The sequence below is a fragment of the Artibeus jamaicensis genome, unplaced genomic scaffold, assembly GCF_021234435.1.
Source record: "Artibeus jamaicensis isolate MK-2021 breed Jamaican fruit bat unplaced genomic scaffold, CSHL_Jam_final scaffold_369, whole genome shotgun sequence".
NCBI classification, from domain to species: Eukaryota; Metazoa; Chordata; class Mammalia; order Chiroptera; family Phyllostomidae; genus Artibeus; species Artibeus jamaicensis.
This window is the reverse complement of record NW_026522042.1, coordinates 9239938-9265656: the sequence shown is the minus strand read 5'-3', so window position 1 is coordinate 9265656 and position 25719 is coordinate 9239938. Positions and strand designations below refer to the sequence as shown.

The window sequence follows — 25719 nt, the reverse complement described above, 5'->3', positions numbered from 1 at the left end:
CAAATCAGTCAATAAAAATAATAATAAAAGTGACAGGCAATGGGCTAAATTCAGCAAATGTTATAAAATCCTACACAGGGTCGTTTATAAAGATTCAGCCTTGGTCACACAGAAGGAAGTAGCCTTTTAGTACTATTGCCTTAAATTTTAATTTCTGTCACAAAATCTTTAAATTTCATTTAAAAAATTCTGTAAGATATAAAGGCCCTCTATGAACACAGTTTTAAATGAAGAAATGCCTGTTTGTGAAAGAAGAGACAATGCATTTGTAAAATAAAATTTGGAAGGTTGTGCACTGAAATTTCAACAGCGATTATCGTTGGTTGGTAGAATTTTGAATGATATTTTTATCTTTCTTTTTATTCATTTTTTGTCCTAAAACAAATTTTTACTTGTGTACTATTTTAAAGGAAAATAATATAAAGATTTTGTTGGTGATCCCAAACCACGATTATATGTATATGATCATAATAATTTGTTCAGTAAAGGACCCATGAAAATTGTTTGTCTCTGAATCTCATTAAAATAACTTGCCCACATACACCAACATATGTATATTTACTTTTTTATTAAACAAAACATAAAGGCAAAAAATGGTTAAAAGTAATTTTTAGTGTTATATTACTAATGGCACAAAAAAAAGCAATGGTGCTAAATATATTTCATTGTTTTTTAAATTTCTTGTTTAATACTTTGTGATATAGCAACTCAAAAGTCTTCCAAAAAGGGTTTATTTGGATGTTGGGATTTGGTAGCCGAAACTACAAAATACAAATTAAAAAATGGAAGAACTGTTTTATTGGCTGCGGTTTCTAAATCATAACATTCGTTTTTTTCCATTCTATCTATCAGTAATACAAAGGTTTTTTTTTTTTAATGTAACTTGGCTAATAAATGTCTATCTTTTTTCAGTATCTTTTCTTGATTATGCTATTACAGTTGTCCCAATTTTTTTCTCCCCTTTATGCTCCCTCTGCCCTGTACCCTACCCCACCCTCTAGCACTGACCCCTCTGCTTAGTTCATGTCCATGAATTGTACATATAAGTTCTTTGGCTTCTCTATTTCCTATGCTATTCTTAACCTCTCCCGGTCTATTTTATGCCTACCAATTATGCTTCTTATTCCCTGTACCTTCCCCTCCTCCCTGTTCAGTCCCTCCACCCCCACACTGAAAACCCTCCATGTGATCTCTATTTCTCTAATTCTGTTCCTGTTCTAGTTTGTTTAATCTTTGTTTTTTGATTCAGTCGTTGGTAGTGAGTTTGTTGTCATTTTACTGTTCATAGTTTTTGATCTTCTATTTCTTAGATAAATCCTTTTAACATTTCGTATAATAAGAGCTTAGTAATGATGAACTCCTTTAACTTTATATATTAAATGTCTATCTTAGTGTCAATTGGTTTTTCATAGGCTGGAGGACATAACATTCAGAAATTTTTAGCAAATCGTTTTAAAACTCTTGATCCAAAGGATTTTTAGCTGGTTAGAAAAATCTGTTTCCAAGATTTTTAAGTGTACTTATATTATAGAGGTGACATTTTTATTTTTAAGTGTTTCAGAAAAAAAATCACAAAACTGTGGAAATATGTTTAAAATATCTATTTTTTAAACTTCTCTGTAACACATTTATTTTTGATAAGTAATAACTTTGTTGTTGTTATCACATGTACTTTGAAGGAAAAAATTAATATTTAAAAAAATATCCATTAACTAAACATGAGACTGGAAACCACCATTCATCATGCAAAAAAATTTGCCACTAAATAAACATAAAACATTTACATAGTGCAAAAAATTTTTATACTCACTCCCCTTTTCAAAGTGTGAAAATTAAACTGCATTTTAAAGGTCTTTATTATATAAAATTATCACATGTACTGTCTCTGTTTTTCTGTGAATCTCTAATTTTTAAATTTCATTTAAAGTGACTGTTTCATCGATTTTTCATAAAACATGGCTTTTATTAAGGAAGTTATTTAGTGATAACGATACACATTCCTTGGAACATCTTTACTTTGGGGGCACAGAAATAGTTATTTGTGTATTTCATTGCTGAACAGAATTTAGCAAACACCCTAAGCTGGGACAAGTGTAGAAACTTCTATGCCTTCATCTAACTGTACTGCAAAAATTCTGTAATACCTGTTTGCTCAAATACCTTTTTCTTCAAATCTTCAGCTATTTTTTCCTTTTCCTCTTCCCATCTCGGTTGACTAATGTTACTGCATTTTAGTTTTGTCAACAAATTGTTTTCTTTGTGGGTTTTTTCCAGCCATTTTTTTTTAGCACAACAGGAAATATATTCTCTCTTGATATATACCTTTTGGTCTGTTACTAAGATGAAGTCGCTCTGTTTTGCAAAGCAACAGATTCAATCAACACTTCATGACTTGCAACATCACTGAAAAATATAGAAAATTATTTTCATATTCTCAACGCTTATTTTCAAATATTTTGCTAAATAGATAGTTTTATATTATCATTAGCTAACATCTCAAGAAATAATACACACTTAGAGTTAAGTAATAGTAAAAAAATACTGTACAAAAACTCATATTTCACATAACCTAATTTCAATTTTTAAAATAGTGGCTGGCATTGCGATGCCTGATTAAATTATTGTGTTTTTTTTAGTGTGTAAAGATTTTGATGAAATGCTAATATCAGTGGTAGAAGCATCTGGTCTTTCATATTTTAAAACCTTGTGCTTGTTCTTTCATTACTTATGTTACATGTAGGTTTTTATGCAAGGTTCTTTTTAAGCCAAGTGTCCCTTTCTAGAAGGATACTTTAAAACACACTCCTTCAGCCCACTTCCTGCACATAGTACGTGGCCCTGTGCCCGAGCAGAAAGGACTCCTGAGGAAGTGTTGCAGACTCCTCCGAGCCTCGGAATTTCCAGTCCTCCTAGGGGTCACTTCATAGGACTCCTGCCAGTTTAACCCACCGACCAAGTGACAGCTCCATTGTTCATCTGTATAATAAATGCCAATCGTTTATTTTTTCCTTTCTTTCGTTTTCCTTTCTTTTTGGCTGAAAAAAACGTACCCAACTCCTCCATCAGAAAACATAAAAACAAAGCAGTCACTCCAAGTAAAGGGACATTGAGCAAACAGAAAACCGGAGCCCTGGCTGGTGTGGCTCAGTGGATTGGGCGCCAGCCTGAGAACCAAGAGGTCACCAGTTTGATTCTCCGTCTGGGCACATGCTTGGGTTGCGCATCAGGACCCCAGTTGGGGGCATGTGAGAGGCAACTGATCCATGTATCTCTCACACACCCTCTCCTTCTCTTTCTCCCTCTTCTTCTCTCTAAAAATAAATACATAGAATCTTAAAGAAAAGGAAAGAGCTATCCAGAGCATAAAAGCACACCTGAGATCTGAAGACTAAGCCAGTGCCAGTACCAGAAGGTAGAAAGGAGATTCCAAATTAAGCCCAGGCTGACCCAGGTTGGTAGCGACCCCTGGCTTCCAGTAGCAGCAATTACAAACCCTGTCTGGGGAAAAGTCCTTGGCTCCACAAATTAAGATGAAACAAATAAAAACTCATGTTCGAACACCATCAAACTCATTGGAAAGAGTCACCATGAGTAATAATAAGAAATAAAAATAAATATATCTCATGAACTTCAAATACTGATGATAAGAAACAATAAAAAGTAGCTACATATGAAGTGACCTTTCAATGAAGAATTTCTGATTTCATCTATAATAGAAAATAGATATTGGCTTTGATTTCTCACAATAAACAGTTACTAATCCCGACAAAACGTATGGACGACGTTTTTAGGCTTCGGACAATAAATAACATGACACTGTGACCTTGAAGTAAATCAAAGAAACAAACGAGGTGAGCTCTGCTGCAAGGTGAGCTCTCTGGTTTTTACCTGAGGACATCTTGCAAAATACGACACAGGCTCTGGAACCCAAACAGATCACATCAGTCTCACCAGTTGAAGGAAAAAAAAAAAAACAGTCCGAAGTTCAGACATATGGAGGCAGGCGAAATTTGAGAATGTCGGAGCAAGAGCTCTGCTCCAGAAACATGCGCGGATCCTTTTGATTATTTAAATGATCTGAAGCTGTGTAACCACAGGATGAGTCTCTGAGAGGCCTGGCGGAGAGCAGCTACTGGGGGATTCCAGAAGTTGCAGATTGCTAGGAGATGTTAGAGTCCCGAGCAGGAAGAAGAGAGACTGGAGTGAACACTCTGAGCATTCAGTTAAGACCCCCGGAAGGCTACTACTGTGTTTAGGGAAAGAGCAGCTGGAGACCCTGTAAAGGTCATAACCCAGGGAAAATCGGCACGACCCCTACAATAAAGGCTGCTATAGGCACATCCAAACAAAACCTAAAACTAAGTCTCAACAGGAAGAATCTGATCTGCGAGTAAACTGACTAATAATGGGGAAAACCCCTACACAGCCCCTTAAAAAGCAACAGCATCTCAGCTCTCATATCTACAATGTCCCGCCTGTCATAAAAACTACATTAGATGTAAAAAATCAGGAACATGTGACTCACTGACGTGAGAAAAAATTGTCAATAAAATAGGTGCAGAGGTAACATAGGTGTTGGGATTTACAGAATTTTATAAGTAGGTTTGAAGATTTAAAAGGAAAGCTGGACATAATGAATGAGCAGATGGGGGTTCTGACTAGAGAAATGTATTGTCTAAAAGAGAATCAAGTGAAGATTCTAGAAGTGAAAAAAAAAACAACATAAAATGTTAGAATCCATCAGAAGATAACACATAGGACACTAAAAAAAAAGGACCAATAGAAAAAAATATGAGACTGAAAAAAAAAAGCCTTAGTGAGCCAAGTTTAAAAAAAATCAATTAGTCTAAAACACATGTATTTGGAATCCCAGGAAAAATAAAAGGGGAGCTTAGGACAGAAAAAAATATTGAAGGAATACAGTCATGCACTGCATCATGACATTTTGGTCTATGACAAACTGTATCTATAATGGTGGTCCCCTCAGATTATAATAGAGCTGAAAACATATTATTTCCTAAGGAGGTCATAGCCTTTGTAACACTGCAGTGCAGCTTGTCCCTCGTGTTAGTTGCGATGCTCCACGAACACACTGCACTCTCTGACGTGTAACAGTACACCATTGCAGTTATGTGCAGAACAGTACTTGACAACAGTAATAAATGACTATTGCTGTTCAAGGTATTGACTATACTATACTTTCTACCATTACTGTAGAGTGTACTCTTTCTACTTAGGAAACGTATTTTGCTATAAAACAGGGCGCCGTGTTACATTTGCAGCAGCTGCATGTCATGATTACCGCATCTCTGGATTGCATCATTTTCCCTGGTGCTTGATTGAATCTAGTGTTGTTTTCCACAGTAACATGCTGCACAGGCTCATAGCCTAGGAGCAATAGGCTACACCATGTAGCCCAGTGCGTAGTAGGCTTCAGCATTTAGGTTTGTATAAGTGCACTATGATGTTCACATAATAAAATCGCCCAATAACGTATTTCTCAGACCATTTTCTCACCATTAAGTGGTGCATCACTAATGACTGAAATGTTACAAATTTGATGAAAACTATGAAAACACAGATCCAAAAATTGGAAAGAATCAAACATGATAAACACAAAGAAAAACACTCCCAGGCATATATTAGTCAAATTGCCAAATATCAAAGATAAAATAATCAGAGAAGAAAGCAAAAGGCCAATGAACTATAGGCAAAAACAATAAGAATCACTGTTGACTTCTGGTCAAAAATGATGCAAGCCGAAATTCAATTAAATGACATCTTTAAAATGAAAATGAAAAGAAATATCTATAATTTAGGATTATATAGCTTGTAAAATCAAATTTCAAAAAGGAAAGTGAAGTGAAAATATTTTTCAGATGTAAAAATTTCAAAGAATTTGTCATAAGCAGATGTGTTCAATGATACATATTAAAGAAGATCTTGCAGCCTTGAGGAAAATAATACCAGATGGAAATTCAGATTTACACAAAGGACAAAGAATGTCTTGGTTTATATATAAGTAAAAAAAGGTCAATATATCAGTAAATAAAAGAGTTTTTAATGATATCCATTTAAATATATTTAAATCAATTATTTAAATAATAAATAATAAATCATTATTTAAAGATATTCATTTAAAAGGCAATAGCAATGTATCGTAGGCTTAACTTGTAGAAGAGAAATGTATAGAAAATTGGACAGTTATGAGATTATCATTATATGTGACATAGTGCAATATTAGTTTAAGATATATGATGATTAGTTAAGAAGTTTGTTATACAAATAGCTACATGGGAGATTAGCTGCCTGCTCATATTAAATATTATATTAAAAGTAAGTTAATTACATAATTCCTGATTTTAAAACTCCTGACAAAGCTGCAGTAATTAAGAAAGTATGGTATGGCTATAAGGAGAGATACAAACAGGAAGCAGAAATAGCAAACTGCAAGGAAAAAGAGACAAATACAGAACTAGAGTTGAAGACTTCTTCTCTTTTTTCCATAATCAACAGGACAAGTACACAGAAAAATCAATCAGCTTATAGAATATCTGAAAAATACTTCAAACTACTTTACCTAATTGACACTTACAGAATGACCCACTCAACAACAAAAGAATACCCATGTTTTTATTTTTTTAATTTTTATTTATTGTTTTTATAGAGAAAGAGACAGAAACATTGATTTGTTTTTCCACTTATTATATGTAGTCTTTGTTTGATTCTTGTATGTGCCCAGACCAATGATTGAACCCATAACTTTGGGGTATCAGGACCATGCTCTAACCAACTGAGCTACCCAGCCAGGGCAAATATTTTCAACAGCAATTTAGCATATACTCAATAGAGAAACCCTCATAAGTATGCCCAGGGAAATCCTGACATAAATGTTCATAGTAATGTTGTTTTTGAGAGCAGAAAATGGGAACTTCTGTAGAAAAAGAGGACTTCAGTAGAAAACCAGTAATCTCTGTGGTTTGTTCATTCAGTGGAATGATATACGTTTCCCAAACATAACAATTGACAAAAGTGAGTTGCAGAAAAGTATGTGCAGTATGATACTAGTTACATCAAATATTAAAGAGTAGAAACAGTCCTTGTAAAATTTTGAGATACATACACATGTAATGAAAGTACAACAGAAATGTGTGGGAGTGATAAACACCAAAAGTAGGTACTGGTGTTCTTTGAGAAAGAGGGAAGGGTCTTCGGCCATACCACCCTGAGTGCACCTGATCTCGTTTAAGGAGAGAAGGCAGGAATAAAGTGAAGTACACAGGAAGCTTTAAATTTATTTATATTTATTTAATAATAAATTAATTTTAAAGAGTGATGGGGAGAGATGAAAAACTGTTATACTACCACTTACGAACTTAAAAAATTAAATATTCAATGAAATCGATCTGCAGATACTAAGAAAGCTTAGAGGCAATTGATGATGAACAAGAATCTGTCATTAACGTACAGTCAGGTCACAGAATTGCAGGTGCCCTGCTTGTTCACCCACCTTACATGCCGGCTGAGGTTCCAGTAGTTTTAGCTGGTTTGTAAAAATCAAGCCCACTTTCAAAGAATAAATACTTATTATATTTTGATAACAAAGTTCCTAAAATAATTTTTAAGCTCTAAAGGCAGACTTGAAGGCTGAATCCCTCCTTTTGGCATAACGAATCTTAGCCTTATACAAACCCCTGCCATAGACTCCTACCACTGACCACTTTGAAGGGGGCAATGCCACCCTGAATACGTAAGTTCTGGTGTGTTTATTAAAGATACAATTATAATACATTGCCATTGCTTTTTTCTGAAGTTCCTGTAGACTTAATAGCTCATATTCTTTAATTTACCTAGCATTAATTAAATTAATTTTGTTAGTCTTGTAACTCCCTCTCGTGAAGCTGGGCTTCTCACCTTATTCAACAGTGACTTTTCTGACTATCATCTGTATCATAATGGACAAGGAACCAACAGTTTTCCTAATTTCTGGCTTCTTTCTGTCTCATTGATATTTTTTGTGCTTCTTTTTGTTAATTATTCAGAAAGATTCGGGAGCAGCATGTATCATATACACATAGAAAGCAAGATAATCCAAAAATTAAGATTTTAGACTCCGAGTATAAGCCTAATGTTGGCCATGTAACTTGAGCAAAGCATACATGGTCTCTAAGCCTCCTTTATTCATAGTAAAATGGCTTGACTTGTAGGATTGGCATACGTTTAAATGGGACACAGCCCATAAATACCTAGCAGTGTTGAGTACACAGTCAGCCCTCAGACAAAGCCAGGGAATGGTGAAGATGATGTGACGATGCAGCATTTGTATGGGATTGACTTTCACCCTTCAGCTGCCTCTCAACTCACATGCCCCATGTAAATTTGGTTACCTAGGTAACGCTGCAACTGAAATGATGCAGGATGCTGACAGGACCTGACAGTCCAGGATGAGCCCTTCTGATGTGAGGAGGGCCAGCTTTAGGATTTGGTTCATATAATATTACGTCTCTTCTTCTTTGAAGTGAGAAGCACTATTTCTGCAGGAAGTTTACTTCTGATCCGTCCTGTTAACTCACTGGCAGGTGCACTCATCCCTCAGCTGCTGTAAGAATGGCTGCTAGAGCCCACTGTTGCACCTTACTGCAGAGAATTGTCCTCAGACCAAAGGGGCAGTGATGCTCAGATACGCCTAGCAGAGGAGATTGGGGTTGGAGGAGGAGGAAGCATCTGGCAGCCAATGCCTGCCTGGAGGAGGGGAGGGGCATGGCCCAGCCCCCTCGCCCCAGGGTGCCAGGACTCAGTGGAGCCATTCCTGCTTCAGTGTTCCTCCTGGAGTGAGGCTGACCTTGGGCTGTAGCTGGACCCCCATCTTTGCCAACTGCTTTCCCTGAGCTACCCTGCTTCCTCGCTCCTTACAGGGGTGCCCTAGGCAAGCCCCTCAACAAACCCCTCACCCAAGGATTCCAGTCTTGAGCTCCACTTTCGGGAACTCAACCTAAGAAGCCTTCTTAGTACATTTACTTCGACAGCTGTCTCAGGAAAAACAGAGTTGTCAGTGTTGTTTCTCTCTAGATGAATGCCTACAAAACTTTTATGTGTCCTTGAATACTTTGTGGTTTTGGTTTGTAGTCCTGTACATTTATTTAGTTCTCAGAGGTTAGTAACCATCATAGCTTGGTAGACCTCTTTTAGATCTGTACCTATGAAAGAAGAGAAACCAACCGACTATTCTGGTCCCCTTAAATATGTGGGTGGCAACAGCATTTTAATGCTTTTCTTAATACAGCTCCTACAATCCCAGTAGGAGCTCTGACAAGCATATCATATTAGCTCAAATACAATAACCTAAATTTCATCATAACTTAAACACTTCAGTGCTGCTGCTAGAAACATGGTGGAGAGTCAAGCTTCGGTCTCCACTGACCTGCTGTTAGATCCTGCATTGGAAGAGAAAGAGATCGTTTACAAGCCTGAATAAAACTCTCTATCAACTTAAAGTTTTTGAAAGACATCACACTGTTTCAAAGATTTTTTCCCCAAGAATTGAGATGAAAGGCCCAACACTGGTGGTCTTAGAAGGTATTTCTTTGCTCTCATTTGCTAATAAAAACATGGGCACAAACAGTCTGTATATTAGCTATTGACTATCATTCTCATTTGGGCCAAGGCCAAACCACAATCTGACTTTGAGTTTCTGTTCTATTCCTGGCCACGGCATTTGCAACATATCAGGTGCTGAGGAATTTGTAGGCAACAGCATTGGTTTTATGATTGCATTCCTAGGAGACCTCTCAGTGGCATTTGGTGCTACTAACAGAAATGGAATCTGGGTGTCATAGGCACTAAACACATTTTTTCCATCACTCACCCACACAAAGACTCATAACTGGCAGGTTGGATGGCTGCAGAATAACGTGTGCTTCATCTGACGAATTTCCCATTGTAAATGGCCAGTGTTGCAGACTCACTGCACAAGTCGAATCTGGCATACAGGGATAATTTGTTTGGTCTGCCTAGTTCATTTCAGAAAAATAGAGTCAACTGGAAAAGTAGTAGAAATTATATATATATAGAGAGAGAGACCTTGATAATCAGCTTCTTTCAGAAACAGAAGACTCTATCAATACTGGACTCACAGTCCATCAGAGTTAAGTCATATTGATACTGAGGCGCGGATGGGAAATGAATGGCAAACTCAAGGTGGAAAGCCCGTGAACTGTTTGCGAATGTATGGGCGGTGTGTAGAAAAAGCGTGTAGTAAGGGGCCGTCCCCTGCAACTGGTCACCTCAGGGGCTGGTTGCAAATCCAGAAGGAATAGGGAGGAGAAGACCTGGAATCCAGAGTCAGCACAAGGTGAAGGAGCCTAACAGAGCCGTGAAGGACACAGCCACTCGTGACAGGACCTCAAGGAGGAAGCTGGAAGAATGAATGTCCCAACCTCACTCTTCTATCCCTCTGATTGCTTGCTAGTGCCCCTGATTGGCAAAAGGAGACTGGGAACTCCAAGGCAAGGGGGCCTCCTGAGGCAGTTTGTAAAGGTCAGTCTTGGGGACACAGAGCGGAAGAGAGAGGTCAGAAAGAGGGATCTGGGGGCCAAACCAAAAGTGGCTAGCCCCATCAGCTGCTCACTCTTGTACACAGAGCTTATATTCCACTGTTTGCCACAGCCCCACCCCAAAGCGACCATCACTTGCCTCTTACTGCTTGTCATGCTGACACTATAATGTTTCTTGTAGGAAAGAACCACTTCACCAATGTCTCTAACCAAAGGGAGCCAGGAAAAAAGAGAAGACCCAATTCTTTAAGAAAAGCTGTGAGAGTGTGTATATATGTATATGTATATATATAAGATGTGTACATTTTTTCTTGTAAAAATATCACTATGTGTTTAATATATAAATAAAATATAGTCGGTGTATGTGTCTCTCTCTCAATGTATCTACATCTGTATCTATGTCCATGGGTCTCCCTACAGTGTAGTTGCAGGAAGTACCAAGTGCAAAATGCTGCGGCACACTGGGACTTCATACCCAGATGTAGAACCTGGACCTGGCACGGACATCATGCTTATTATTCAAAAATTTTTATTGTGTTTCTATAAAAACCTGAAGTGTTTCTATATTACCCTCAATTATCAGCTGGCAAGTAACTGGGACTCAGAGCCAGTTTACTGCCATTGAAGCGTAAGCTCATGCTGATAGGATTCCATGGCACTGACACATTCAAAGTGCACAAGAGCCAACTAGCAGGCAGGGTGGTAATAAGAGCATGTGTCAGACGGTGCTCTAAATGCTGGACTATGTGCAACCCTGTGAAGTAGGTACTTTCATATTTTATCAATGAAAAATCTGAGTCTGTTAGCAAAGTTCAGAGTCTTGTTTGAGGTGACATACCTTAGCTGATACTTTGAAGCAGGAGTCAAGAAATGATGTACACAGTCACTAAAAGGAACCTTTAAACACCCAGTGCAATTGTGACAATAGAGCCGGTGTCAGCAAGTATTTCAAAATTAGTAATAATAATAATAATAATAATCATAAGTGGTGATATTTGGGTCCTTATGATGTGTCTGTCAGGTACAATGCTTAGCATTTCACAGATGGAATAAGAAATAAATTATTAAGAAAAATTGCATATCTATCTTTTCAAGAAATTTAGATCTTTGATTATCCCTCATCTTTCTTATGTTTTCATTTTTCCTCTCCATTAGAGCCTTCTCATGAGCTTTTGAATAAGCTTACGTCTTCTCTGTTTTAGAAGACAAACCATTCCTCAAAACAAAATTAAAAAAAAAAAACCTTTAAAATTTTCCTACCTGGCTATCACTGACATCATGCTTCTAAGTTTTAGGGTGTAATTCCTAGAAAGAGGTGTCCCTAACATCTGCCTCAGGGTTCTAAGCTGCCCTTTCATTTGTGGGCATGGACTGCCAGACCCTGTTGAAGGAAGGGGTGAATTACTGCATGCAGCTGGCCCCGGTCAGCTCTCTGCTCCGTCAGTGTGTCTCAGCTTCAGCCATCTGGTACAGGTCATGCCCTTCCTAGGTGGCCCAGGATGGGTGTAAGAGAGGTGGGAGCCAAATGGCTGGCCATTTGGGCCGGAAGGTAGATATCTCGGAAGGGAAGCGTTGACTCCCGAGGTTCTCGTCTGGCTGGCTGAAGATGTTTAGTGGCTGAACATTAAATTCATATTAGAGTGAATTAAAAATTGATGAAAAACGTCTTTCCCCAGAGATTCTGATCCAGTTGACCTGAGTTGGAAGATGTACATTTTGACAAACTCTTAGCTGAGCTGTATTCAGTGCCCATCCTCTGGAATGCAGACACCAATATGAGGTGAAAATGCAGTATTATTTTTTTCCCCTAAGCAAAGTACATGTGTGAGAAGAAATGCAGAGAAAACTGGGGAGGGCCGGAGGAATCGACAAAGAACAATGCCAGTCTGACCCCAGAGTAGGGAGGGACAGTTGGGTAGAAGTGTCTCAGAGTGCTTACCCTCAGACTGCAGGGCAAGGAGGGCTTAGCACGGCTGTTGGGTGGTCCTCAAACCAAAGTCATCCCCTGAGTGCTTTGGGACGTTTCAGGAAGAGGCCAGGCAGGCCCAGGCATTGGCTACACAGCCACTGGTCTGCAGCGTGGCGGGGGGGCATGGCGTGGGCACAATTGGCAATGGATTTCAGGGCATAGAAGCTGGGGGTCTTTGGTTAGTTAAGCTCCCCATCATTAGGCATCTGTAGGGCACATTCCCTATGATTTTGAGACAATAGGATGAGAAAAGGAAGATAGAAATGGGCTGTAGTTGGAGAGGTATTTGGATTCAAGGCAAGGTTTCCTGATGTTTTTGAATGGGAAAGACTTCAATGTATTTGTGAGCCTAGATGAAGGCAACTGCAACAATGGGAGAAGCTAAAGAAGAGGAGGGAAGAAACAATGGTTAGAGAGGGCGTGTGTACATGGCGGGGGGGGGCGTGGGTGAGAGAGAGAGATTAAGAAAGGAAAAGAGAATAAATTAATTGTGGAGAAAGAAAACTCCAGAGCAGGCAAGAAATGGGATAAAGGTTGTGGCTTTGAATCTAAGAAGTGACATCTTATTCTCTATGCTAGTGTTTGGATAAGGGGCAAGGGTTGAACACTGTTGGAACTTGAAGGAAGTTGCACTTGGTTATCTCAATGTCCACCATGAAACGAGACAACTTATCAAGAGCACTGATGGAAGGTTTGGTCTTGAACAGGAGGTACCCCCTCCTCTGAGGCTGAAGCAAAAAGGAAGGAAGGGCTCAGATGTGGCAATCACGTTATGGGAGAGAAAGGCTGAAGGTGTTATTCATTTGTGGCTCTTCTCACATGACAAATTCCATACATGAGACTCTAACAGAAATAGCATTTAGTATATTAAAGTTAATACTTCAAATATTTATTCTATGCTAAGATGGTTGTTTATTACATAACTCTTTCATAGTTGTGTGTGTCTATTTTTTGGTTGTATAAATCCAAACTCTAAAATATTCCCTCGACTTAATTTGGAATTTTAAAAACTGATACTCTATTGAATATATTCTGTTCTCAATCAATCAGAAAAAATAACTGGAAATATACTGTCAGCGTATTATGTCAATTTGTTATCAGATTCAACAGACAAAAAACATTCTGAACTATGTGACTTTATCCAGTATTAAATTCATCATGTAGCTTAGACTGGTTTCCCTATCAAAAGGTAGACATCAAAGTATTTCGAAATTGGTGGGGATCTTTGAGGTCAGTGGCTACTCTTTTGGGGGCTTCACCCTTACAGAATCTATAAACTGAGCAAAACAAGTTGATCTGTTTTCGAATTTCAGAGTATTGAATGGAAATTCCACTCTACCCATGCGAACGCTTTGAGGTTCTTTTCAATCATTTGAAATTATTTCAATTCCTTTGGGTCACTCTTCAGAAGCTATTTTCTTGAGTGCCAGGATTTCGTGCTCTGCATTACAATACTTAGTGTTCTTAGAATCTGGGGCCCGATGCATTGCGTTTTGCTTCTGGGCTGCTTTGGGAAGAGAGTGTGTTGACGGGAATATCCCTGCACAAACACCAGGTGCACTGATTTGCACTCCCCCTGCTGCACAACTTTCCAGTAAAGTGATTTCAGAAAGAGCTCTGCAGAGGTCATTGAAAACCACAAACAAAAACTACAAAAAGTCTTCATAGTAAAGAAGCTCCATGAGAGGGTAATTTCAAAGCCCAAATCTCATTCTGCATAATTTTAGGGTAATCCATCTTCACTTCTATTCCAGTTAACAACAGAACTTTAAACAAAATTTAAAATTACCCTATTAGTGTATGAATCTGCAAAAGAAAACTTATTTTAGATTCTTCCTTAGTTTTAATCTTCGGTGCACATACCCAAATGCATACATTCTTATGAAATAATACATATTCACAATTAACATATTGGGACAAACTATACAAAATTTCTGCTACTATTATAACTTTGAAAAACATTTAACCCACCAGCAAGAGAGAAGAGACAGTCAAAATTAGAGGTGCAAACAATAGTTTTCTCCTGTGTATGTTTTAAAATTTCCCCTTTTATATTTCTTTATGTGTCTTCCTTATATTTCTTTAGACAACACAGTCATTTCTTCTCAAATAATTTTTTGGGGGTGGGGGTTGCTATAGATGGCCTATAAGAACCACCTTTGTAAGTATAGCCGAGGCAGAAATGGAATCTTTAAATATTTAATAATTGCTACATTTCATGATACAGTCTTCCGAGATGTTGATTAAGCAGAGAGATCATTTTCTAAGTCCACAATGTCAAAACTTTATCAAGATAATCATAATTGTATAACAAATGATAAGTAGTTTTGTGCATTTGTTTTCTGTGATAACCAATAACATAGGCCAATTCAAACCCAGACTTTACGTAGGTATCAGATGACCAAAGTTGAGGCTTAGTCATTGTCATAGATGCAACCTGAAAGAAAAAACCCCACAAATTTAAATTAATGTCATGTGCAACATACCCTATGAGTATCCCAAGGTTGGAAATATGGTTGATTCAGATGCTCCTAGTTTAGGATTTTGAAAAGTAGAAGGTCATACACTTATTTAACTATTGCTCAGTATTCAAGTCCAATAAAGTTTATGGACAAATTTATTCTCTATCAAAATGAGGTTCAGGGTTACTTTATTCTATTTGGCACTGAATTAAATGTTCTTTGTGGAAGTCTTTATGAGTGAGGTTGAAAATATTAAATAGCAGTAAGAATAAATTTAAAAGGAGATTGAAGGCAACATGACTAACATTATGCTTCGTGTCATTGAGATTAATTTTCATATCATAATTTAGAAATAGACAAGGCTTGGGGAATACTAATTTTATAGGTTATGAAATAAGTACCAAATACACACATTTTTGTGGGAAAGCAGTTGGGCAAAGATGTGCGTTCATAGTACAATAAAAATTCACCAACTATTTTCCTATGCCTGTTTGCAAAGAAAATAAATGAGATTCTCCCTTGATTTCTAGTCATGTGTAAAAATAATTTTTTTCATTATACGAGCACAGGTACCTCTTCTAACATTTTCAAGTGATTTGAATTCTGATCAGATTGGAAGGTTCTAATTAATCCAGCAAGCGATTTTTAGTATTTGTAAGAATGGGGAATTCGCTGTTCCTGTTCTCTGCGGCAGGTGCTGTGGGAGACTCACCGTCAGCAATATCATCATAGATTTCTCCATCACTGTAAGAGTAGAAAATACATTTTATTTTAAAGAAAGTATCTTTTTAACATGGAAGCAATATTTAGAATAAAGGGTTAATATATGATTTTACATCACACTGGCATTTAAGGGTGAGAAGTTACTGTGCCTTTATAAGTGGGAAGAAATTTCATTTTCATCTGCATCTTCTTTTACTGGCTTCATCTAACCCTCTGTTTCATTATTTTAAAAACCCCACATCGATTCCCCATCAGGGCACATGCCTGTGTTGCAGGCCAGTTCCCAGCAGGGGCCAGTTCCCAGCAAGGGATGCACCAGAAGCAACCAGACATTGATATTTCTCTCCTTCTCTCCTTCCCTTCCCTTCTAAAGATAAATACATTAAAAAAAATAAAAAACCCCCAAAACCCCACAATTTATTTCTGATTGTCAGACACATGGGATAATGGAAACATGCCTCAGGAGGACAGACCAGGCCTTGCTCTTCTCCAGACCCAGCAGTGAGCCCAACACACAGCTGAGCTTGGTAAGAAGAGCTTTTGCTGAACTAAACGAACTGACAAATCCTGGAGCATTAGAACCGCTGGAGGTTTTAATCAAAGATTGTTAAGGGATTCATGACACCTGTTAATGCCAGATTTCTCCTTTTGCTTGACTTTCAAATGCTAAATGAAATACAATAATATTTGACATAGGAAATGGATACATCATTTTTGTAGGTTTGTAAGTATAATTTACAAACATTAATTATAAAACGTACACATATCAGTAGTAAAATGAGTAGCCAAGATATAGTTACTATGGTGATTCCTATGTTATGTAATTTTTAAAGTATTTATGGTGATAGGTGGCATCCATAATAGTTCTGGTTATTTTTACCTATTTTAGGTTTTGCCTGGCCCTGAACTTTTGTGAAACGGTCTATTCTACTAGACTGAGTGCCTTCTAAGTTCCAAGAGGTATACATACGAGTAAGACACAAGCTTTGATTTCAAGAAACATATAATCTAATGGAGGAGGAAATGATATACAAATGAAAATAGAAAGTATTACAGATATTAATATAGCCTTGAAACGTAGGGTGCAGTTTCAAAGCCCAGAAAGGTAAGGTGACTTTGTCACTTAGACCAGACTGTATTTGGTTCCTGCTCTAGCTCTGCCTGAACTTTTGCCACAGAGCAGCCGCAGGCCCTTCGACGCTGCCAGCTGCGGCAGATGCTCTGAGTTCCCTCCGTCTTCTGTTTGGATCCTTGCTCTGAGATGGAGGGAGGCTGCAGCTAATGAAATCTGATACAAAGGCAAAGAGCCCAGATTTTCTGATTATTCATTCAAAAGAATCACAAGTGTTCACTTTAGTAGGTGGTAAGCCAACAATTACTTACAGAGTACACTTTCTAAATTCCCTCTCAATCATCCTTCATATTCACTGGGGAAGATGTTGTCCTATTATTTACCATACATTCTTTCTTTGACATTTCTATCTTCCATAGAATAAAACCTACTGAGAAGTCCCAGGGCCAGCACCATGATTAATGCTCTGAAGAAAATAAAAAAGTGTTACAAATATTTTTCTTGTGACTCTATTCTGGTTTACAGACAGAGCCCCTAATTCTGATTTGTCTCTTTCTGCTGGTGTTGGGTTGTTTATGGACACAGTTTGTGGATCCTCCTTGATTATTTTTAGGCTGAATTCTGTAAATCTTTGTATTGGAACGTGGCATAACTGATAATGGAGTTCTTTTCTTGCGTCAATCTACTAGGAACAGAATCTCATAATATTTGGGGGACTTTAATAGCACGCTATTACCAGACTGTGACAGCATCTTATTCATAAGAATAGAAGAATCATTGACGATTATCTCAATTCTGGCATGTCTCCCAAAAGACAACTTAATGCTCTACTATGTCTGGTCTGAGTAAAGAAAAGTCCTCCAGTTAAGGGCCAGACTATAAACTGTTTAACAGAGGTGACACTGACACCTACTGTGTAGACAGATACTGGTCCCTGATTATTCAATTCAACCAAGTGCATTAACCAGGAAGTGAAATGCGAAGTACTGATGAACGTGTTAGCGGCTTTGACCTGTCTCCCGTGTTTGCAATGTGTCTCCAATAAATACGTAACACTATGAACTGTAGAATGACGAATGAGAAGGGTTTCTTGTGTTTAAACGGACACTTCGTGAAACCCTGTATTACGGGTATGACATTCATATGACATTAGTATAGCATATTGTTTTAAAATGTATAACAGTTCAGTAGGCCATGTTATTTAAATGATATTAAGAATCTTTCCTAAAGCAAAATATAAATTTATTTACAAGTATAATAGGAGAAGAAAAAGGGCTTACTTGTCCACCAAATTACTCCGAAGAACATAACCATCTGTGAAAGAAAAAGGACATGAATTTCATTAGTAGTACAGACATGAAAAATGTTTACTATTTCCTTTAATGTAACATAATATATTGAATAATTGTATGTTTTCAAATATGACCCATTTTTGTTGTGTCTACTTTTCTCTCCTTTCTTTTTTTCCCTTCTCTCCTACATGTCTCTTTTTATCTATTTACAAGGCTTCCTCCTTTCCCCTATAAATAAAATAAATGTTTTTACTTCTCTAAACTACTGCAGGTTGTAGTGTAAGGTTCTTTGAAATTTTAATCTATTTTTTAAGATGACACCCATGTGACCCATTGGAGGAAGAATTTAGTAAGCATAGTTTCTGTAATTACAAAAGTAGTTCATAGGTAGGTATATACCACCACATCAAAGATTTCACACATCGAATGTCATAATAATGGGCAGAATTGGGGCGCTTTCAGACATCAGCTCGCCCAGGGCTGCTGGGGGAGCAGCTTTCTAACGGTCTCAACACAGCTCTGGGATGTGTGGAAGGTCTTTCTTTACTGCTCTTGCCGTTTGACAGTCTCAGCAGTGGCATTTTCATTTGTGATTGGACAAACCATTACAGAAGAACACATACAAGGGATTCTAGTAACTCCCTGGGTAGGTAGGAGATAGACCATATTTTACACGAGAAAGCAAAAAATATTTTTGAGCACCTTATGTTTGCCCCTCATAGTGTAAAATGATCTTAGAAAAAATATGGACCATTTTGTTCAGGAAATGTCTGCTGACATCTAATCATCACTAATCTTTCAAATGATTAGTTTTGTGTTACTGCATGAACTCTCTTGTATTTGGGATGTTGGCACCATTTATTTTCTTGCCAATATAGCCTCTAAACCATGTCTTTCACTGAGTCAACTACAGGTCTTGATCCACTTAACATACAGTTTGGTTTTAACCAGAGCAAATATGTGAAAATTGCAAAGCAGGAAGCTCGTAAGTGAAGATTTATACAAGTGGTAATGAACTTACTTAAACACCTTGATGTTATATTATTATTGATTTAACATGTAAAAACATATTTTTAAAATGTTACAATCATACAATGGAAACTGTAGATTAAAACTTAAGACAATGAACTTTCCCTTGAAATATTCCAGCATCAAAAAACTTCACCAGGATGTTTTATCCAGAAACTCACCACATTCAGACAAAAACTGTTATAAGAATAATACTGGAAAGAGAAAGAATCAAAGTTTTCTTTGAATTCCTGTAGTATGGAAGTAAATGAAGCATGTTTCAAAATGATAAAAGCATAGTACAGTACTATTTTACTACGAGCATGAAAAATTAGACCATTGCATACCTTCTTTTTTACTTTAGTCAAAGCAAAAGTAGCAGAAATTATTAATGCAAGAACATCTAAAATCAGTACTCATCATCCTGGGGTAGTCGTTGATATCACAGTTCTCTCATTCATTTCATGTTAACAGACTTGAAACAATTACAGTATATATCATAATTTAACCTAATTATACACATGTCTCTCAAATGAGAAAATTGGTGCAGATCACCAGGTGTTAGAATAAACGGTGGTTTTGTGTCAGGTTCCAATGACTGACGTTTGTCCTTCCCTGCAGTCCTGTCTGGGCTCAAATAAAATGGGAGCAGCTTTCCATGGACAGTAAAAGGCTCCAACTTTTTTTAGTTAAAATTTGTGGTTTTATTTTCATTTTGAATTTTCTCTTAAAAATTGGAAAGTAAACAATACAACTGTGGTTCCATGATACATTCATGTTTAAGTTAAAAATTCAAAAATAACTACACATATGAACTGAAGCTTTTAGCATGTACATCAATCTCATTGAGATTGTTGGGGCTTTATAGTCTCTCTGAACTAAATTAAAGGGCAGAAAATTAAAGAAACATACAAGAAATTATAAAGTGTTGTAAGAGACTGGAAGTATTCTGGCATCAAACATATTTCTGGTTTAAAAAATCTTTGGAAGATTAAGAGTAACAAAGATAAAAAGAATATAATCACAGTCTTGGAAATCAAAGGTTTTTATTTTCCTGTGCTGTTAGGTAAACTACTTTTTTAAACTCAATTATGCAAAAATTGTGTAGACCTGGATAAAACACTATCTGTGAGTAAGCACTAAAACAGACCTTTACATGCCAAAGTTAGTAATTCGTGATGTACATCTTAATTATCTAACTTCATAAATAAATGATAAAGACATATTCTCTTAGATTCTCAAAGCCCTCTTACATTTCCCTCTACGTCTTGACTATTCAAGAATTCTAAGGAATGGCTTTCTCTTCTGTTGAACGCTCCATTTTCATTGCTGTTGTGTGTCTGATACATAAACATCAGTGATTGTGAATCTTTTCAAGAAAAATGTATCAAGGAGATTAAGTGTGGGATGGGACTGTATTGCTGTATTTTAGTTCTCTAACATGATGTGATAATTGGGGGCTCATTAGCTGTAAAATGACTATTGAAGAGCATCTTTGCAGGGCTAGTGACTTTCTATACAGCACAGTTTTTGCTGTGTAGTGTGTTTAAAACCCTCTGCTGAAACTTCATTCTGTAAAAAGCATGAATCACGACAGTGTCAACACAAGTGACTTGCCATGAATTTTTTTTAAAGATTTTTAAATTTTTATTTATCTTTAGAAGGGAAGGGAAGGAGAGAAGGAGAGAAGGAGAGAAATATCAATGTGTGGTTGCCTCTTGTATGCCCCCTGCTGGGAACTGGCCTGCAACCCAGGCATGTGCTCTGACTGGGAATCAAACCTTGATCCTTTGGTTTGCAGGCCGGCACTCAATCCACTGAGCTACACCACCCAGAGCTACTTGCCATGAATTTTTATATAATCTCTCCATTAGAGTTTCTAGAAATACTTTCTTTGCAGTAGAAAAATGTTCTCTTTGCTCACACGTTCCATGTGCATCCATCGTAAGGGAATGATAATGAAAAACACAAACGAATGAAATTAATTTAAGAAACCCCCTTGTGGCTCTGTCTCACGGAGAATGACTGCCATGTCTAGTTAGCCTCGTGATATGGTGGGTTTGGGCAGAGATTCTCACAATAATAGGAATTTGTTATTTGGAATCCTCACATTCATAGAGCAGAACACAGTGCCCTGAAACAAATGTTTTGAAATATGTTCTGGGGTAGAGCTAGTTAAGGAAGCGACACCCACCCCCAATATGTGCCGGTTCTGTCTTCACCGAATGTTTGCTTGCTGCGGTGCAGCTGCCAGTCCCAGGACTGATGGCTCACCTTGCAGAGGGGGCTTGTGGGCATGAACTCACTAAGGAGACAGAATGCCATCTTTCAGAAATGGACAATGTCTGCATTCTAGTACTTTGCATTTTTTTTACTCGATACAAATGACAACTTTTATTGTATCTTCATTATTTTGCTTGTTGTGAGCAAGTCCAGATATAAAATTAAATTTACTCAATTTGGTCTCAGGCAGTTTAAAAACAATGAGATCATATTCCATAGATTAACCCAGCCAAGTAGAACAATGTCCAATTTCAAGGAAAAGTGCTCATAATGCAATAAAATGAAAAAATAAGTAGTGTATAATACTGAATATAAATTGTTATAGTACCGTAGTTTTATAAAATTTCTCTCTCCCTCTCTCTCCCTCTCTCATTTCTGAGACTTCAAATCAGGGTGGCTTCTCAAAGTTCTGAATTTAAAATATTTTCTTCAGTGGGGATGTGTTGTTTTCAAACTGAAAACAAAATTACTTAAGCAAAGAAATGATCGTCTGGGCTGGGAAAACTTCAAGCACCTTTGAAATCCCCCTTTCTCTGATGCTCCAAAGAAATGGAGGACATTTGAGCCACAAATAACTCAGCTCATGTATCAGTGCATATTTTTTGTAGAAATTATTTCTCCAGTGACAAGAGGTGGGAAGACTCACAGCTTATGAGACACTGAATTGTGGGATATGCACCAATAATAGGGAGAGATTCTAAACATCTCGGACCACGCCAGAAATAGCTCCTGCAGGAGATATTGCACGCCCCCTACTGGGGTCTCTATGCCTCTGCTATAGCGCCCACAAGTCAACGGCTGAGACCCGGGCGGGCAGATGGGATACTGCCTGCGGAAGTGGTGTGTGGGCCTATCTACCTTGGGGAGGGATTATGATTCATGCTTTAGCCTCTAGTTGCTGTTGTTACCAACCTGAGGTTTGAGTAAGCGATGCTTTCTTTCCTTTGACGGATTAAAAAGGGAGAGTAAGGAAACTGCTGGGGTCACCATGGTGTTGGATTGCAAATGCCTTTGCTGCTAATTACAAGATTTAGAAATAAGGAACTGAAAGGTTCAGAGGCTCCCCAATAACATGCAACAAGTGAACCACATTACTAAGGCTCAGACAGAGGACTCGTGTTTTCTAACCTGTTCAACGATTCGACAGACATTTTCCTGTGAGTGTTTGTGTGCCAGACTTTTATCTGGTTCTCTGGCTGCAGTCTCCAAATTGTCAAATGCAATTCATCAAGCCCTAAGCAAGGTGCCAGGCACTGTAGAATGTGTTGGCATAGCAATGTTGAGAACAGTTCACTGAAGCTACCCTCGGAGTCTAATAACAGATTGGGGAAATAGTAAGGCAGTTACAGCAACAAAAGTATCAGTAGTTGGACGGTGGAGCAAGGAGGTATTAGTTGTGTTGGGGTGACTGGGAAGAAGAGAGTGGAGGTGTTTCCAACTGGATGTGTCAAATGGCAACTGTGCTGTTTTAAGTAGACAGTTTTGGACATTCCAAGAATAAAAATGGCGTAGAAGGATGAAATAGCATAATTTGTTGAAGAAATGACAAGTAAGTAGTTTGTAAATCTGGGCCGTCGGTTGCACATGGGAAAGAGTTGAGGAGGATTGAGGCTGGGTCAGAAAGGAGTCCCTCTGTGCAAATGCTGGTCTGAAAGGGGCCTGAAGCCCTGCTGGCACTTTATCTCCAGTAAGGCTTCGAATCTGAGTACCACCCTCCACCTGCCTTTCATCCTTCGTACCCACATTCCGTTCTCTCCTTATAAAGCAACCACACCTTGTCCAAGATGACTTTAGATCCATTTTTCTCACCATCATCACTGTGCTTTGTTCTTTTCTTTTTAATGTATTAGTAACACACTTAGCTTGTTCTTTTTCAGTTTATTATTTTTTTAAAAGATTTTATTTATTTATTTTTAAAGAGAGGGGAAGGGAAAGAGAAAGAGAAAACATCAATGTGTGGTTGCCTCTTGCACACCCCCTACTGGGGGCCTGGCCTGCTACCCAGGCATGTGCCCTGACTGGGAATCAAACTGGCAATTCTTTGATCTGCAGGCTGACACTCAATCCATTGAGCCACACCAGCCCAGGTCTGTGTTTTGTTCTTAAAGCTCACATCCTTGAGTCATCTTCCTGTGTTTAAAATTCGATGTGGAGTTCACATTTCCTCTGCAGACTAACCTAGCTGATGTGGGGTAGCCATGCTGGCTGGCTAGCCCATTTTAAATACAAGACAACAAAGTTTTGAATTAATCTTTCCTCAACGTTAAGTTAAATAAGCTTCTTTATAAAAATTTCTGTCTGCTTTAATAGCTGACTAAGTCGAAGAAGACAGGAAGTGTCTTTTCATCATAAGTCATATTCCATGTGTCCAAATAGGAAATGAAAACAAGAGAATTCGCACAGTAGGAAAACTGGAAATTCTAGATGTGACATGACATATGTTATAAATTTCAAAAGCAGGCCAGAGCTGGTGCCCCTCGAGACTTTCCCACCATGATTCTTACATGAGTCCACACAAGAATAAGCTGAGGACGAGTTATGACCACAGATGCCATCTGACCCCACAGTGCTCACGACTCAGGGAGTCAAAGGTGGGTCCAGGCCACTGCAATTTCAGTGCGCCCCCAAAGGCCTCCTGACGCTGGGTGTCTGTGGGGCCTCAGTTTTAAGAAGCACCGAGGCGGCTCTGCAGTGCGAGAGATAGCAGGTGGGAAATGAAAAGAGATGAAAATCAAATACATCGCTTGCTGCACAGCAAGATTTCTCAATGTTTTCCATGATGAACAAGGCATAGAACAAAGAGTTCATGAAAACAGCAGTGATCACAGAACCTTGGGTGGTTGTTAAGTTCTGGAGGGCTATATCTACACAGAGCACCAATTTTCAACCAGAGTGCCACAAGAATTTTTAAAACAATGCAATACCTATTTGGTCAGGGGCACTGACTTATTTTGCCTTAAATTGTCAATAATAAATGACAATGGCCAACACAACAACAGCCATCTGGTGTGAATGTTCTGTCTTGAACCATAAATATATAGATTATATAATAAAGTTGCATTTCATTGGTCCTGTCACATAATGAGCTTGCATCTGATTGGTTAATTCTTGGTATCGGAAATCTTTATATACACCTGATTTTTTAAAAAGTCACTTGGGAGCAAAAAAAGGTAGGTAATTACTGTTATTAATTTTTTTGTAAAGCAATAAAAATTATGTCTTTTTGTCAGATTGGTTATATTTTTATAACATAGAAAGATGTGTTCTGAGTTTTGCTGGGCCACAGAATTTTAGTAATTAGTTTAGGTGCTCCATGAGATGAACCAGGTTGGAAATTGCTGATGGACCGTCAGCAGCGACTCACATTTTCCTTCATCGTTCCTGCAGAGAACTTTGGTGTCGTCTGTGTTCTGTATCACTTCGAGAGATTCACCAGGCTTCACCGGTAGATCTCTGTTCCCCCACTTCTTAGAGGTTAAGGACGGAGCAACTGTGGTTGCATAGAGGACTCTAATTTCACCATCATACTGGAAAAATTAAAAAAATTGTTGATTGATGAATATTATTAAAGTACTTCATTTATTGACATGTTTATTAAGAAAGTCTTTGCTAAATAAATACTAATTGTTCCTTGTCTTTAAAAGATAATGTAAGAACACTAAAGAAAAGTTTTTTTTGGGGGGGTATCACATATAACTTCACCAACCTAATATAATATCTATTTTTTTAATTAAAAAAACCCAAAAGCTTAAGGTGTACATTTATTACTTTGATACACTCATTTATGTCAAAATTATTACCACAGTATTCAGCTGACACCTCCATCTGCTTATGTAATTACCATTTCATTTTTGCAGTGAGAATACCTATGATCTACTCTTCTAGCAACTTTCAAGTGTCTAATACAGTCCTGCTAATTATGATCACAGAGCTGTACAGCAGATCTCTAGAACAGACTCACCTTGTAACTGAAAGTTTGTACCCTTTGACTGACATCTCCCTGTTTCCCCACCACCCTAGCTTCTGGTAAACCCTCACTCTCCCCTAGGTTTCTATTAGTTCAGCTTTTTTCAGATTTCATATTTAAGTGAGACCATACGGTAATTGTCTTTCTCTGTCTGGCTTATTTCACTTAGTGTAATGCCCACAAGGTTCATCCAAGTTTTCACAAATGGCAGGAGCTTCTTTTTTCATGGCTGAATAATATTCCATTATATATGTATAGCACATCTGTTTTATCTATTCTATTTTAGATGATTTTCTTATCAAAGTTTAAAGGATGGCTTAATTTAGGTGATTATTAATATGCATATATTATGCATACATGAGTTTTCTTACTTTGTTATAGAATAAATTG

The 25719-nt window shown here is 37.8% G+C and overlaps 1 protein-coding gene across 3 annotated transcripts in view; it reads right to left on the bottom strand.

Moving 5' to 3' along the window:
- Positions 1 to 14705: 14705 nt before the first annotated feature.
- Positions 14706 to 25719, bottom strand: part of FYB1 (FYN binding protein 1) — a 150916-nt gene continuing 139902 nt past the window's right edge. For all 3 annotated transcript variants that reach the window (XM_053657301.1, XM_037138537.2, XM_053657302.1), the window contains 4 exons: positions 24727 to 24889; positions 18060 to 18093; positions 15697 to 15728; positions 14706 to 14959 (listed from right to left, as the gene is read on the bottom strand). In XM_053657301.1, coding sequence (XP_053513276.1) covers positions 14937 to 14959; positions 15697 to 15728; positions 18060 to 18093; positions 24727 to 24889 — 252 coding nt within the window. In that variant the 3' untranslated portion in view covers positions 14706 to 14936. The remainder of the gene's footprint in view (positions 14960 to 15696; positions 15729 to 18059; positions 18094 to 24726; positions 24890 to 25719) is intronic.